This window comes from Macaca mulatta, chromosome 13 (genome assembly GCF_049350105.2).
Source record: "Macaca mulatta isolate MMU2019108-1 chromosome 13, T2T-MMU8v2.0, whole genome shotgun sequence".
In the NCBI taxonomy this organism is placed as follows: Eukaryota; Metazoa; Chordata; class Mammalia; order Primates; family Cercopithecidae; genus Macaca; species Macaca mulatta.
In genome coordinates this window covers 53,718,411-53,735,331 of record NC_133418.1, presented here as the reverse complement: position 1 = coordinate 53,735,331, position 16,921 = coordinate 53,718,411, and the positions used below count along the sequence as shown (strand labels likewise).

At 50.5% G+C, this 16,921-nt stretch overlaps 1 protein-coding gene across 3 annotated transcripts; it reads right to left on the bottom strand.

Moving 5' to 3' along the window:
- Positions 1 to 394: 394 nt before the first annotated feature.
- On the bottom strand, positions 395 to 16,564 carry TEX261 (testis expressed 261). 3 transcript variants are annotated; one of them, XM_077958423.1, is made up of 6 exons: positions 16,544 to 16,564; positions 8,162 to 8,241; positions 6,286 to 6,439; positions 4,216 to 4,283; positions 3,383 to 3,485; positions 395 to 3,163 (listed from the first exon to the last, which is right to left on the bottom strand). In XM_077958423.1, the coding sequence occupies exons 2-6, from the start codon at positions 8,168 to 8,170 to the stop codon at positions 3,048 to 3,050; spliced, it is 450 nt and encodes a 149-aa protein (XP_077814549.1). In that variant the 5' UTR covers positions 8,171 to 8,241; positions 16,544 to 16,564; the 3' UTR covers positions 395 to 3,047.
- Positions 16,565 to 16,921: the final 357 nt, after the last annotated feature.

The following is a 16,921-nucleotide window of genomic DNA, read 5'->3' as shown; positions in this document are numbered from 1 at the left end:
TCACCTTGGCATTGTAAAAGTTGTCATATTTTGGCACCCACTGCCCTCCCACCCCAAAGGGCCCAGGCTTCCAGGATGGAAGGACCCACTGGGAAATTCTGTTTCTTGTTCAGATTAAGCCCTTCCTGCTGCAGGCTCTAAGCTGAGACCCAGAATGGGGTGGAGGACAGCTAATATGTCCCCCTGGCACGGGCTTCCCTGCTACTATGGGCTGCCATCCTTATTCCCAGCAGCCACTGAGGTTCTTATTCCCAGCAGTTCAGGGAGGCATGGGCAGCACATCCAGGGAGGGGAGGGATGTGTGGTTTCCATCCCAGTCTATGAAAGCACTTGTACTTCCTCCAGGAAGTTAACTGGCTCCCATGTATCTCTTTGTACACATCACTACAATTCATTCATTAAACAAACATTTATTGAGTGCTTTCTAGGTGCCAGGCACCAAGCCAGGCACTGTTAATACAAAAATTCCAGCACAATCCTTGCCCTCAAGGAGCTTACAGTCTAGTGGGGAGATGACCATTAGGCAGGCAAGTAAGCCCAGAGTGATCTGTGTAGTATGCCAGGGTGGGGGTCAGGAGGAGAGGGTATAGTCAAAGCTCCTCGGAGGAAGTCAAGTCTAAGTTGAGATTTGACAGAGAAAGTACCCTTTCTCTGTGGCCAAAAGAAAGGAGGAATCAGAGTGGCAACGGAGAGCCACTGCATCTCTGGATACAGGAGGCTGGGACCCAGAATGCAAGAAGACAAGTGATGAAACTAGAGAGGTGAGCAGGGACCAGGACACCATGAGTCTCACAAGCCATGCTGAGGGGTCCAGACTTTATCCTGAGGGCAGCAGGGAGCCATGGAAGGTTTTAGGCCAGAGAGTGACTTGATCAACTATGCAATGCATTTTAGGAAGACAGCTCTGGCTACGGGATAGAGAAGCAATAGGAGGCTGTCACGATAATCCAGGTGAAAGATGATGACAGTGGGAGTGGCTCAAATCAAGATGTTCAGGTAGACCTGACCGTTTTGAGAGACTGGATGTGGTGGGCAGAAAGAGAAAACAGGAATAGAAGTTTCCTGTCTGGCTCCTGAGTGATCTCGGGGCCAAGGGAAGTACCCAGAAGGGGCAGGTTCACAGAAGACAGCAAGTACCATCCGGGCTGTGGACCTGAATTGTCTGTGCACACAGAAGGCAGCAAAACTGTGATTCAGGTGATCAGGAAGGATGTTGGGGCTGGAGGTCAACACTAAATTCCTCACAGTCCTTGAAACCATCCAGATGGATGGGCTTCCCTAGGGAGCCCACAGCAGAACCCTGAAAGACCCTACTGTGCATGGGCAAGTGGAGAAGCCTGCACAGGAGCCTGAAAGGAACAGCCAGAGAGGTAGGAGGACAACTAGCCACAGAGGTGCCAGGGAAGTGTCATCCAAGAAGCAAGGGGTGATCAGCCATGTCAAATGCTGCCTAGATCTAGTAAGATAGGAAAGGGGTCTGCTGGATTTAGCAACCTCTGGGAGAACACTGGCAGTAGAGTGGAGGGGGCGAAGCCACATCATCAAGGTGAAGAACCAAGCAGCAGAGGGAGGAGAGTAGGGCCAGCTATCAGTCCAATGGGAGGATAACGCAGGCCGCCAGTGTCCCCTGCCTTGTCTATTCTGGTCTGCATAGGAGAAAAGGGCCTGGCAACCTCGTTCACACTGAGAGAAGACCAACATGTGCTCTTCCTCTCAGGGAAAGGGGAAAGCTGGTATTCTTAAGAGAAGGTACATGCTAAAGCCAAGGAAATGAAGGGCTATGATGGAACTTCAGGCATGATATAGAGGAAATATTTTCAAGCACGGGGGTTTTTCCAGTGGCTTAAAGGTATCACATGTGTACAGTTCGTCTCTGTACCTGCCGGCCTCACTTTGAGGTATAGAACATGGCCAGAAATGGCTCTCACGGGGGACTTCATTCCAATATGTACTGTTGAGCACTTGCAAGGCACTGTAGTTGGAGTATAAGGTCAACAAATGCAGGTCTGTGCCCAAGACCTGGCCTGCCTTCTTAGAAGGCAGATATATCTCCCCAGGAGCCAAGAGTGCACAGAAGAGGGCCAGGCCTTGGATGCTCTTAGAGTGACAAACAGCTTCTCCCATTAGTCCCATTTCTTTAAAAACAGGCTGCCTGGAAGCTAATTTTTATTTCGTTTCTCCTTGAGCCTAAGATAGTATTCAGCCAGAAACCACTCCTTTTCCCAGAGGAAGATCTATAAATAGGATATTGTAGATGTTCTTCTGAAAATCTAACCCAGTCCTAAATTGTCCCCTCTCCTACTCCCAGTTTGACAGTCACGGAGCCTTGGGGAAAGAGATGGAAGAGAGTGCATCAGAGAGGCTGCCTATAGCCCCACTTCCCACTCCTTGAGCAGGCTCAGTTCCTCACCCCTGCCCCCTTCCCATTAAGGGCCACAAGAACAGTCCCTTGGGAAGGGCAAGACCCAGACCCAGAAAAGGAATCCCTGGAGCAGAAAAGTGAGTCCAGTCCAGGGCAGAAGGTTAGCAGGAAGAAAGGAAGATGAACTGTCAGGGTATTAAGGCAAACAGTGCCACCTAGAAGCTTTATTCAAACGGAAATCCGTACTTGGAGAGAAATCACAGTTCAACAGCAAAAACTATTTCTGTTGGACATGCCAAGCCATGGCCCCTCCCCATGGCCACCTGCCCAGAGAACTTGTCACCATCTGCTCTTCAGCTTCACAGACCCTGCCCTGCCTGCCCCAGCTAGGCCAGAACCTCCTGACCCACCTTGGAAGGGACAGGGGAGGGCTGAGGGATCTCAGCCTCCTGGCTAAGTAGGCTCTGCCACCCTCCTTGGTGCCCTTTGAGGTTACAGCCTCTTGCAGCATCAGATCTGAGCCAAGCTGAGCCCCCCAAGGAGGGTGGGGATGGGGCTTCAGAGTTGAGGGGAGAAAAGCCAGGGCAGGTGGTAGGTGCCTTCCCGACTTCCGGTCCCCACCTGGCATAGAGGCCCAGGGGCCTGACTCTCCTGATCTTGCCCCCACATCCTGCCCGCATCGGGGTCAGTATATCTTCTGACGACTGGGTAGAATGGCCTCTTTGATGAAGGAGAAGACAACCAGGATCCCTAAGCGTTTGCCCCGCTTGCCTTTGGTGAAATAATTGGAGACGACATCATCTGTGGAGACACAGGCAAGAATATGAGAGAGAGAGAGAGAGAGAGAGACAGAGAGAGAGAGAGAAAGTGTGTGTGAGTGTGTGTGTGAATACGGCTCTCCCAACCCCGAGCCCAGGTGTCTCCAACACAGGGCTGGACTCCGGTTCCCTCAGTGGATCCCTGCCAACCCAGGGCTTGCTGGCTTGCTCCCACCTCGGCCCCTTACAAATCCCTTCTCACCTCCTGGCTGCATGGTAGAGGGCAGGACATTCTCCCCAGCCGAAAGTGACACAAAAAACGCAAACGGAATTATCCACAGGCAGAAAGTGAAATAGGCCAGGACCTGGCAACAAGAGAGACTGAGAAGAGGGTGTCCCGGAGGTGCCAAGAGTAGGCTAGGTGTGGTCACTGTGTCGGTCAAGAGTGCACAGGGGGCCACACCTGATCTCCAAAGGGGGCCCAGGCCTGGGAAGCAGGGAACGCCACCCTCAGACATAGAAATCCTTCTGTGGGGAAAGGTGGAGGCTGAAGATGACTGAATGTGGCCACAAGCCCCACATCTTGGTCACTAGGACAAGCAACTCCCCTGGACTGAAGGAGGCAGACGAAGTCCTAAGCCATGAATGACTGACCCACACTCCCCAAAGAAGTGACCTTGCTCTTCCCAGAGGTTCAAACTGGAGCAGGAGGGTGTGGAGAAATCATGAGAGAAGAAAACTTTGGCAGCCACTGGGAAAAGCTGGGGCTCAGGGGTGCAGTCCATCCCAGCCCTGTAAGGACTGTGTCGGAGAAGGTCACCCTAGTGCCCCTTCCTGACCTCAGGATGACCCCTCCAGGGGGACCCAAAGGACTCACTGAGGAAGAGCAGTGTCCTCCCCGCCTCAGACAAAGGGGCACATTCTGTCCCCATCCACACTGCTTTCTCAAACTATCTATGTTTTGTTTTTTTTCAAACATGTAATCCTTGAACAGATTCAGTTTCAAATCATAGCTAAGTTCACAAAGTAAACCATGCAAGTTCCCTTTTACTACCCTGTCCCTGTTAACAGCTGAATGTGCTGGACACCTCTTACCTCTGAGAAGGGATAATATTCTTCTGCAAAAAACTGAAATGCTAGGTAATGATTCACCACCACTAGTCCTGTTGAGGGAATGAAGAGTCAGTCAGTTTAAGGGGAATAATAGAAAACTGTACTTTTAACTTCACAAGGCCCTCAGAAGTTGGGAGCCTCCACGGAGTTTTAGGCCTGACTTTACACTCAACTCAGAGTAGGCTACTGCCTAGAACTGTTTCCCATCTGCTACAATGGGAGAATGAGCCTCAACCTGCCCCACTGCACAGGGCATTCCAAGTAAAATTAGAAGGTAACAAAGCTCTTTGCATGTTATAAAAATGAGACTTCTATGTTACATAATCCAAAGCATCATGATAATGAACCTCGTTTTTAGTGGATGTGAGTGCTAAAGAAAGCTCTCCCACAGTGACAGGTGGGGAGAAATCACGGGTGTGCAGATTAGATGCCCCTAAGAGGCTCTACTCCAAACTGGGCAGCAGGGAGAAGTCCTGCTCAAATAAAAAGGCTCTCGCTCCTCAGGAATAAAAGGGCAAGACTTGCTAGATGCTTTGAGGTACAGTCTTCAGGTTCCTCAGCATTCTGCGGGAGCAGGTCTTTCCCCATCCTGTCCCCAGGTAAGGCATACCGGCGTGAACTGATACGTTCTAGACACACACACACACACGCACACACAGCCACCCCTCCTTGGTGTGCAACTGAGTTTATAAAAGAGGGCACGTGTGCATATCCTAGACACAGGCTGCTCAAGAGACAGTCATCCCTGCCTGTTCCCATGGTGAGGTGAAGGGCAGGCACCAGAAAGAACATGTCGCCTGAAACTGACTGTCCCCTCAAACACACCTCACAGCAATTCCCATGTCTCCTTTCTTCTCTCCTGCCTCTCCCATTCTAAGGCAAAGACTACAGTTCTGCTATGCCTAGCCACACTCTAGGGCTAAGAGATAATGGGAGGTAGGATAGTGCCTGGTGCCCACAAGATCTTTTGGAAAAACTCTTTTAGACATCAAAAGGCAGATCAAGGGAATGAAGTCAGGGGAGCCTGCTGCTGAGGGGCTGGGGGCAGGACTTCTTCCCTAGGACAGAGGCACCTGGTCTCCATGGACGGGCTCCCTAAACAAACCTCTGCTGAACAAATTCTTTGGTGAAATCACACCAACATCCAAGGAAGAAACCAGTTTTGGCTTTAACAATATGCCCTTTGTGTGGATAATATTCACTCTCCAGGCTCTCTCATAGAAATAGAAAAGTCACTCTAAGAAATCCCCTAACTCCACCTGATACCCTGACTGAAAGCTGGGGTAGCCAGTAATGATGAACAGGAGCAATGGTAATCTTGGCAACCAAAATACTTTCCGGAGCCTTTTCCAGGAATATCTGTAAATATCTATACGCACCTACTATATGTCCACTGAGTCTCCCAACAGTTCTTTCAGAAACATCCTCTCTGAACAGATGGAGAAGCTAAGGCCCAGAGAGGGCCAACGATTCCCCAGGGTCAGAAAGCGGTGGCAGGGCAACGCCAAGAAGACTGGGTCCTCCACATCCAGGCTCAAGCCCGAGGCAGCGGCAACCAGTGAGAATGAGATGAGAAGCTGCAGCCGCACCTGGCATTCACACCAGGCCAGAGTCTGCCGGGCGCTCACAGCCCCACGAGGCTCCAGTTCTAACCATGACTTTGGGTCAGAGGACTGCACGGAGAGCTGCCTGCTTGCCTACCGGAAGGGCTTTCAGCTTTTTCTGGCCAAGTGGTTTTTTTGAGGCTGGAATTGCTTAGTTGGGGGCCCTGCCTCAGCCAATCCACAACCTCTTTTTTCCCAAACTCTCCTTCAAACTTACCTCTCTGGGAAAGCCCTCCTGTCTGAGCCTCCAGCCCCAACAAATTCTATTCACTAGAGCCAAGGTGGGCTCTAGAGTCCTCAGCAGTAAGAATTGCATCTTCCCAATTAGCCTGGATTCCTGGAGGACTTCAACAATTGGATTCCTTTTTCTGTATCCCCTTTAGTGCCCAGGACGGAGATGGGCACACCCAACCCCTTCAGGGGCCTCCCCAACTCTGTCCCCTCTCACCACACGACAGGATGAAGTTAGGCGAGGTCAGCATGATGAAGGGGAAGGTCTGGAGGAGGCCAAAGTAGACGAGGTTGGTGAATAGGCCCACTCCAATCATGCCGGTGGGGAAGCGCTCAAAGATGTAGAGGCCGATCAGTACAGCAGTGGAGAACTGAAACAACCAGAGGCAGACAATGCAGGGCACTTCTTCCAGGCAACTTTCCTGGACTCACCAACCCCCAGCCCACTCTGGGCAGCACTAGGTTCATGCTTCAATCTCCTCATTTCACAGGTCTGGCCTCCCCAACTAGATTCTCTGCTCCCAAAAGGCAACTTTTTTTTTTTTTTTGAGACAGAGTCTTACTCTGTCACCCAGACTGGAGTGCAGTGGTGCGTTCTCCTGGATTCAAGCAATTATCCTGCCTCAGCCTCCTGAGTAGTTGGGACTACAGGCATGCACCACCACGCCCAGCTAATTTTTGTGTCTTTAGTATAGACTGGGTTTCGCCATGTTGGCCAGGTTGGTCTCAAACTTCTGACGGCCTCCCAAAGTGCTGGGATTACAGGTGTGAGCCACTGCACTCAGCCCATTTCTCAAACTTTTTGACAGCAACCCACAGTAAGAAAAACATTTGCCAGGGGCGGTGGCTCACACCTGTAATCCCAGCACTTTGGGAGGCCAAGGCACAGGCAGATCACCTGAAGTTGGGAGTTCAAGACCAGCCTGACCAACATGGAGAAACCCCGTCTCTACTAAAAATACAAAATTAGTCAGGCTTGGTGGCACATGCCTATAATCCCAGGTACTCGGGAGGCTGAGGCAGAAGAATCACTTGAACCCAGGAGGCGGAGGTTGTGGTGAGCCAAGATTGTGCCACTGCACTCCAGCGTGGGCAATAAGAGCGAAACTCCGTCTCTCAAAAAAAAAAAAAAAAAAAAGAAAAACATTTTACACTGTGACCCCAACACATATATACATATATATGATCAAAGCTCAAATTTCAATTCTATTTATGTTCCTTTTTTTAAAAAATGCTGATTGTGAACTACTGAATTAACTATACAGCCAAATAATGAATCACGCCTACAGTATGAAAAACACTACTCATAAGGACCTACAGTTGTCAGTGCTTAGCAAATGACAGTTGGCTGCATGAAGGGCTAATTCGTGTGCCAACACCCACAAGCTGGGCCTCTGGACCAGAGCTGAGGGCTATAGTCTTGTCTCCACTGTGAACTCCCAACCTCAGGCCATGCCCAGAGTGCAAGTGGCTGCTGACACCAGGCAACTTGAGGGCCTGTGGACACTTTCCCGCCAGCAGCACCCTACCCCCAGCCTTTCCTGCAGCTGAAGGAAGTCTGTCCACGAGCAGTCACCCCTATGGCTTTGACATCAGTGGCAACGACGGTGTCTTCAGTAAGAGAAGTCTCCCATGAGACCAGGGGAGAGCAAGACCAGCGAAGCTGTGCCACTCTTAGGACAAATCACTTGATCCGATTAGAAAGATGGCAATAAACATATACTCAAAACTGTCTTATGGCTCCTCTAAGTTTTAAATGCTGTGAGCAGAGCAAAGGGCTAAAGACAATAGGAGACAGCTAAGCAAAGTCTAATCCATGGTCTTGTCAACAGAGAATGTACACTTGGCTGTCACCTTAAGGACTAGAGGACAAGGCCTACAGTGAAACAATGCCACTTGGGGAAGGAGCCCAGGGAAGATCTGGGCCCAGGAGTGCAGACCCAAAAGACAGCGTTCAGGGCAAGGAGGTAAGAGTGTATGCTCAGGAAACAGCAGAGACACAGGCCTCATCATTCATGCCAAACTCTCCACACTTCCTGCTTTTGAGGCAGGGTAAAAAGTGAGGAGGACTCCTGGAGAAAGATGCCACTTACCCAGATCATGTATTTTATGATCCTGCTGGTGGCCACTGTGTATTCTTCTATCAGTTCTGCCAGGTAATAGAGTCCAGCCGCTGCAGGGTGGGAGGCAGGGACACTATCAGTCAGGGTCATTCCCACCATCCTGGTCACCCCTCTCCCTGCAGCCCAGTCCCCATCCACCCTTTATGGACCCCAGAAGGTCAAGAACAAACCAAACATCCCATGTGTTGCCCTTCCAAGTCTGCAGAAGTAAAACTTTCTAAGGGCAACTAAGGAGAAATCTCATAAAAATCAATGAAAGTCTGCATTTGATGCCTCAGTACAATGCTAACCTCTGGTTCAGAAAACAGAATTTCGCGTATACAATAAACACCTGCTGGGCACTTGGCATGAGCCAGGTCCTTGGGCTGAGGATACAGCTGAACAAGACAGACAAGGTCCTCCCCGACCCAGCTTAGGAAAGGGAAAGGGAACAGTAGGGGGAGACAGACAGACGAGTTCAGTGTGAGAAATACTACTTTAGGGAAAGGACAGCGCACTGCTGGACCATCAACCCCTGTGGACTTCCCGGAGAAGATGACATCTCAACTGAGGCCGAATGGGAACTAGTCAGAGGGGAAGTGTCAAAGGTGGAGAGAGCAGCAAGTATGAAGGGCCAGAGGCGCAAAGGAGGCGGTAAGCGTTGGGGAAAAGTTCCGCGCCGCAGGCCAGCGAAGAGTGGGAGCCGCAGCGGTTAGTGGTCCGCAGGCGCGGGCGGGGCATTCGAGCCACCCTTTCCCGGGCACTGCCGGAGCGGACTTTGTGACACCTGGAAGGAGCCGCGGTCAGGCCGGGCTGCTAGGCTCGACAGGAGGGGCAGGATCAGGCGGGATGGGATTGGGGCGGCGAAGGCCAGGAGCGCCGGGCAATGGCCCCACGAGTGGCTCCGAAACCCCCTCGATGCGACCCCCAACGAGCACCGATGCCGGGGCGCGAGCCCGCGCGGGGCGGGGTCGTGCAGTCTCACCGACGGCTAGCGTGATGAAGGCCACCTGGATGAAGAGCGACAGCCAGCTCAGCAGGTACATAAACCACATGGCGCCCCACCCGCCCGCTCCCCGGCCGCCGGGACGGGCCTGCGCGCTTCGGCTCCGGCGACACAGAGCCGCCACCGCCGCTGCCGCCGCGCCCCCGCCCCGCGGACCGCAGGACGACGGTGCGCCGCCGCCGAGAGGAGCTCGGCTCGAGTGCAGCCCGGGGCCAGGCCCGCGCTAGCGCCGCCCTCCGGAGAGGAGGGCCAACCGCCGCTGCCCCGCGTTCTCCGACCACCAGGATCCCCCGCTCCACTGACGGGAACGAATGCAGACGGCTGCAGCCGAGGGGAGGCGGGACGGTCCCCAGGGGCGGAGACCAAGCGCCCATACTGGGGATCGGAGTGCAGCCTCCAGTCGCTCCTTGTGCACTCCCGCACCACCCTGGAGGTGGTCCTGGGCCGGACAGGGCAGCCCGACCGCGCACCAGTAACCTCCCCAGAACCTGCCTCTGGGCAGGTTGCGGACAGATCTGTCTCTTGCTATCGCAGGTGGCAGGGACAAAATTATTGAAATTCCTAATATATGCCACGCTCTGTGATAAAGGCGAGGTGTGTTCTTGTTGGAAATCTGAGCAGATGACGTAAATCATTTTATGGATGGGGAAGACCAAAGGAAGTTGCCCTGGGTCATGCACCTAGGAAGCGGCACAATCAGGAGTTGGAGTGATTTTAATCGGTCATCCTCAGGCCTAATTCCCCTCTAGGCTGTTCTTTTGGGGTACGTTCTGCACCTTTGTATCTCCTGCACCTCACCCCGTGCCAGGCACGCAGGGCGTCCGCTAGGAGCTGGATGCATTTACTACACCTTTGGGAGGGTTCCTGAGGGGCACCTGGAACCGGTTAGTTCTTGTGAACAAGTCTCCCATGTAGTGGCCGAGACAGGCATGCAAAATAAAGTATGTAGAGCAAGAGTCTAGTAGGCTTATTTCAGAATCATATTTTTCATGCATAAAAATACATATTTCTAAAAAAACGATTACCATATGATTTAGCAATTCTACTTCTGAGTATATACCCAAAAGAACTGAGAAAGCAGAGACATTTGTACACCAGTATTCGTAGCATTATTCACAATGGTCAGAAGAGGGAGGCAACCCAAATGTCCATCGGCTAACAAAAAGATAGACATAAAGTGCTGTAAACATACAATGGAATATTATCTAGCCTTAAAATGAAGTGAAATTCTGACACATGCTACAACATCAATGAACTCTGAAGGCATGAGTGAAATAAGCTAAGTGAAATAAGCCAAATAGGAAAGGACACACATTGTATGATTCCACTCATGAGGTACCCAGAGTAGTCAAAATCATAGGCAGAAAGTTAAATGGTGCTTGCCAGGGTCTGGGGGACAAAGAACGGGGAGTTACTTTTTAATGGATACAGGGTTTCAGTTTGGGAAGATGAAAAAGTTCTGGAGATGGTTGGTGCTGATGGCATCACAACAGTGTGAATGTGCTTAATGTCACTGAATTGTATACGTAAAAAATGGTTAAAATGGTAAATTTTATGTTATGCATAACTCCCCCCCTCCAAAAAAAAAAATACATAAGATTACAAAGCCCACCCTGGCTAACACGGTGAAACCCCGTCTCTACTAAAAATACAAAAAATTTGTCAGGCGTGGTGGGGGGGCGCCTGTAGTCCCAGCTACTCAGGAGGCTGAGGCAGGAGAATAGCGTGAACCCGGGAGGCGGAGCTTGCAGTGAGCCGAGATTGCATCACTGCACTCCAGCCTGGGCTACAGAGCGAGACTCCGTCTCAAGACAAAAAAAAAAAAAAAAAGATTACAAAGCAGGCTGGGCACAGTGGCTCATGCCTGTAATCCTAGCACTTTGGGAGGCTGAGGTCGGAGAATCACTTGAGGCCAGGAGTTCAAGACCAGCCTGGGCAACAGAAAATTTTAAAATGGCCAGGCATGGTGGTGTGTACCTGTAGTCCCAGTTACTCTGGGCTGAGGCAGGAGGATTACTTGAGTCCAGGAGATGGCAATGGCAGTGAGCTATGATTGGGCCACTGCATTGCAGCTGGGATGACAGAATGAAAACCTGTCTCAAAAAAAAAAAAAAAAAAAAAAATTACAGTTGCCGGGCGCGGTGGCTCACGCCTGTAATCCCAGCACTTTGGGAGGCCGAGGTGGGCGGATCACAAGGTCAGGAGATCGAGACCATCCTGGCTAACCCGGTGAAACCCTGTCTCCACTAAAAAATACAAAAAAAAAAAAAAAAAATTAGCCGGGCATGGTGGCGGGCGCCCGTAGTCCCAGCTACTCGGGAGGCTGAGGCAGGAGAATGGCATGAACCCGGGAGGCGGAGCTTGCAGTGAGCCGAGATGGTGCCACTGCACTCCAGCCTGGGAGACAGAGCGAGACTCCGTCTCAAAAACAACAACAACAAAAAAAAAACCAAAAAACAAAAACAAAACAAAAGAAAGATTACAAAGCAAACCAATTATATTGAAATGCAAGTATTAAAATATTTTTAGAAAACCAAATGTATTCTGTAATTTATGTGCTTCTTTATTAATATATGACATAAGCAGACCTATTACAAAATCTAATAACTACCTATCACAATGACAAAGTAGGAGTTAGTATAAATGATATTTCAAGATATCATTAATCATATGAGAGAGTTATAGATAAAAATAGAAACTTCTCTCCTTCCAAGTTTTCAGGCTTCTTGAATTTGTCTCCCTAAATTCTATACCTGCTGACTTCTAAGGGGTCCCTGGACCCCCAGTTAAGAATGCCTGAGAGATATGTGTATGGGGTATGGTGGGGTGGCTCACACCTATAATCCTAGCACTTTGGGAGGCCTAGGCAGGAGGATTACTTGAGCCTAGGAGTTTGAGATTGACCTAGACAACAAAGTGAGACCCCATATCTACAAAAAATTTAGAAATTATGCAAGTGCAATGGTGCCTGTAGTCTTGGCTACTCGGGAGTCTGAGGTGGGAGATTGCTTGAGCCTGGGAGTTCAAGGTTGCAGTGAGCCAGGATCACACCACTGCACTCCAGCCTGGGTGACAGAGTGAGACCTTAAAGGCTATATGCTTTTTTTTTTTTTTTCTTTTTTGAGATGGAGTCTTGTTCTGTTGCCCAGGCTGGAGTGCAGTGGCATGATTTCAGCTCACTGCAACCTCTGCCTCCTGGGTTCAATAGATTCTCCTGCCCCAGTCTCCCGAGCAGTTGGGATTACAGGTGCTTGCCACCACACCCAGCTAATTTTTGTATTTTTGTAGAGATGGGATTTCGCCATGTTGGCCAGGCTGGTCTCGAACTCCTGACCTCAAGTAATCCACCCACCTTGGCCTCCCAAAGTGCTGGGATTACAAGTGTGAGCCACTGCACCCAGCCTCACCATATGCTTATTTACAAGGCTTTTCACTGCAGCACTGTAGGAGACTGAGAACAACCTAAGTGTTCATTGACAAGAAACTGGTTAAGTATATTTTGGTACATCATAAAACCAAGCCCTAAAAGCCAATGAGGGTGTTCTTTATGTACCTATATAGGACTATTTTTTAAAAAAAGCAAAAGAATGGGGAGAAATAATCTATATACACATTTTTTACAGGGAGGGACAGGGTCTCACTCTGTCACCCAGGCTGGAGCACAGTGACAAGATCATAGTTCACTGCACCCTCAACCCCCAGGGTTCAAGAGATCCTCCCACCTCAGCCTCTCAAGTAGCTGGTACTACAAGTGCATGCCATAACACCTGGCTGATGTTTTTATTTTTATTTTTTGTACAGATGAGGTCTCACTATGCTGTCCAGGCTGGTCTTGAACTCCTGGGCTCAAGCAATGCTCCTGCCACAGCCTCCCAAAGTAGTACTTTGGGAACACAGGCATGAGCCCCATCACCCAGGCTACACATTTCTTTCTATAAAATATCTCTGGAAGGATACATTAGAAAACAGTAATATTGCTTGCTTCCTAGGAAGAGAAGGGGTGGGGTTTGAGAGTAGGAAACGGCATTCCCACTGTATGTCTTTTTATATCCTTAAAACATTGAACTATGTAAAGATATGGAAAGGTGTTACCTATTCATAAATGAAGTTTAAAATTAAAATGTTCATAATATGATGCACCTGCTAGGATGTCTCCAATTTCCTGTTGTTACCCAGTGCCTATGTGAGGAAAAACCACTGAGTGGTGCCTTACTGGTAAGTTTGCTAACCTTGGGTCATGGGACTTGGTCATCCCTAATTGTTCCAATAGGGGGGCTTCATGTCCAGATCTTTTCTACTGAGGAGTTTGTATTGGAGACACAGAAGCATCAGTGAGTAGAGGCACAGTAAAGTCTCTCTCTCTCTCTCTCTCTCTCTCTCTCTCTCTCTCTCTCCCCCTCTCTTATTTATTTACTTATTTGACAGAGTCTTGCTCTGTTGCCCAGGCTGGAGTGCAGTGGCACGATCTCAGCTCACTGCAACCTCCGCTTCCTAGGTTCAAGCGATTCTCCTGCCTCAGCCTCCCAAGCAGCTGGGATTACAGGCATTCGCCACCACGCCCAGATAATTTTTGTATTTTTAGTAGAGATGGAGTTTCACCATGATGGCCAGGCTGGCCTCAAGTGATCCACCTGCCTCAGCCTCCCAAAGTGCTGGGATTACAAGCATGAGCCACCACACCCAACCAGTAAAGTCTCAATTGGTCTTTTTTTTTTTTTTTCCCTAAACATCTTCCCAGGGAAGGAGGAAACTATAAAAATATCCTCCATCCCTCTCCAGAATTGTAGATAAGGGAAACTGGAGTCCCCAAAAGGTTAAGTGCTTTTACCTTCGCACCAGTCTTGTTTTTCCAGGGCTGGGCACTTTCACTTCCCCACAGTTTTAAAGCCAAAAGTAGCCTGAGAGAGGTAAGGCTGAGGATTCGAATTTCCTCCAACAGCAGGAAGAGAGAAGCCACCATTTCCTGAAAGTGGTGAGAAGTCAGCTCCACCTGACCCAACAGGACAGGGCGGGGCTCAGGGAGGGTCCTCAGGCTGTGTTTAGGGAAGGAGTTACCAGGGGAGCAGACCCAGGCCTTTCCTGAAGGAGGGAAGAAAGGATAGCAGGGCCACCACACCCAATTCAAGGGACTCATTTCAAGAGTCAAAGGGTTTGGAAGTTCAAAGGTGACTGATCAGTTTGTTGATTTATATATTGACAGGTGGCTGGGCATGGTGGCTCACATCTGTAATTCCAGCAATTTGGGCACCGAGGCAGGAGGATTGCTTGAGCCCAGGAATTCAAGACTAGCCTGGGCAACATAGTGGGACCCCATCTCTACAAGAAATAAAAAAAAATTAGCTGGGCATGGTGGCACACACTTGTGGTCCTAGCTACTTGAGAGGCTCAGTTGGGAGGATCCTTTGAACCCAGGGGGTCAAGCCTGCAGTGAGCCATGTTTGCACCACTGCCCTCCAGCCTGAGTGACAGAGTGAGACCTTGTCTCCAAAAAAAACTCCACGAGGGCCAGGCGCAGTGGCTCATGCCTGTAATTCCAGCACTTTGAGAAGCTGAGGCCGGCGGATCACCTGAGGTTAGGAGTTCGAGACCAGCTTGAACAACATGGAGAAACCCCCGTCTGTACTAAAAATACAAAAAATTAGCCGGGCTTGGTAGCACATGCCTGTAATCCCAGGTACTCAGGAGGCTGAGGCAAGAGAATCACTTGAACCCAGGAAGCAGAGGTTGCAGTGAGCCAAGATCGCGCCATTGCACTACAGCCGGAGCAACAAGAGCGAAACTCCGTCTCAAGAAAAAAAAAAAAGAAAAGAAGAAAAAACAAATGTTACCATTAAATGTTTGTAGGGCGGGGGACCAATTCCATATATTTCATGAGAGGGTTCTAGGGGAAACTAGTTATTTCAACATAATCGGCATCTCTACTTGAGAAAACAAAGACCAAATTGCTTTTCAGCTTTTTGGCTAAGATGAAGTGCAGAAAGCAATGATTGCTAGCATTTATAGTGTTCTTTCTCTGTGTCAGACCTGTTCTAACTGATTTGTATGTACTAACCTATTTAATACACACATCTAGCACAGGCGATACTATTACTGTCTCCATCACAGATAAGAAACCAAGGCACTTAGAGGTTCAATATCTTGTCCAAAGTCACACCACTAATATTTTAAGCAGCCAGGGCTCAAACCCGGGCAGGCTGGCTCCGGAGTCCACATGTTTTCTCTGGTCTTTCTGAGTTGAGTCACCTGCCTTTGCAGTTACGGTGATTCTGGCTGCCTTGCCATCAGGTGCCATTTGGCCAGTGGGCTGGATCCTGCCTCATCTCCCTGCAGGCTGCCTGGTCCCCTGGGCTTTTCCTCTTCTCCCCGTGCCTTTATCCTTGCAGGAACAAATGAACACACCTTAGGGTTCTGGCTCTGACCACCCCTGGTCACTTTTGGTCCCCTCCACTGTCTTCACCCACTCCCCTTCTCATTCTAACAGACTTACATATTCACTATGCCTGAGGCCAAGGATATCCTTAGTAGGATCTGTGGTCCCAGTGGTCCACCCACACGGTGGGGACCTGCACATCCCCAGGGGCTGGGAAGGTGCAGACAGGTGGAAGTAGGAGGCAGTAGGGCCAGGAGTCGGCCGCCAAAGTTCCCCTTGCCGGATTGTGTGGGCTGCTGCCCTCTAGTGGCAACCAGAGGAGCTGGAGAGGACCAAAGACCGGTTCATCGCTAACGGAAAGGAGTTTTGAGAGACAATTGGGACCCCACTATCCGGCTCATGAAGGCCAGGTGGGCAGGCCCCGAGAGTACACATAGCAGACACCCACCCGCCACACACACACAGTACACACAATTGTAGAGAGGGTCCACCTCGGCATCGGGGTTCCTGCTGCCCCGGCATGGTCTGGCTATAGACGATGGTTGTGAGACATGGCAGAGACAGGCCTGGAGGCCCAGGGCCCGCCCTCTGCCTAGTCCTCTCCTCCCACTGTGTAGCTCTTACATCGAGCTGAACTCCTTCCCCACCAACTCCCCAGGCCTCCCAGGAGCGCAGCGTTGGGGTAGGAAGAGCTGAGGAGAGAGGTTACCACCTGCCCCACTGCACCCTAACACATGCCATCCACCACACGATGTCCCCTCTTTAAGGTGCCACATGCCGGGGGAAATTTTTTCTGTGATGGCCCCTGTAGTTGGCAGGTGTGTTGCTTGGCACCCCACCTCTAAGATCTTGGTTCTGCAGCCGGTTAGCAAGACCAAAATTCTAGTGAGAGAAAAACTACAATGAAAAACAATGACCCCTGCTATGTCCAGATAATCCATATGTCCAAGGAACCTAGGCCTCCCGACCTGGTTTCTACACGGTGCCGGCGCCTTACCCTGGCAGCTGCCGCAGGGTCCTGGCACCCCTCCTCCATCCCTGTCATGTGCCTGGGGCCCGACCTCAGGTGGCTGGGTTAAAGAGCTTTCTAGTGACAAGTCCTCAAAGGGCACTGTTAATTGTCTCAACATTGTCTTCAGCTAAACTGCTAGAGGACAAAGGGCAGGGGGTGGGGCGGGGGTGAAGGGGTGGGGCTGGGGAATGACAAGAAGGAAAGGGTGGGGAGGGAAGCACCCGCACATATGCACGCACACGCATACATGTGCACACACACACGCACACACACATGCATGCACACGCATGCCCCTCAGCAGAGCCCCTGAGCAGGGCTGTTCTAGTCCCACAGCCTGGGGTGCAGGGAGGTGAGCAGCTGGCT

Bases quoted from the DNA above. Each gene is read 5' to 3' on its own strand.
- TEX261 (XM_077958422.1), bottom strand. From the start codon at position 9,811: ATGATTTACGTCATCTGCTCAGATTTCCAACAAGAACACACCTCGCCT. The intron at 4,284-8,161 runs GTAAGTGGCATC...TTCCCTCAACAG, and splicing joins TCATAAAATACATGATCTGG to GACTAGTGGTGGTGAATCAT. The intron at 3,486-4,215 runs GTAAGAGGTGTC...TCTTGTTGCCAG, and splicing joins AATATTATCCCTTCTCAGAG to GTCCTGGCCTATTTCACTTT.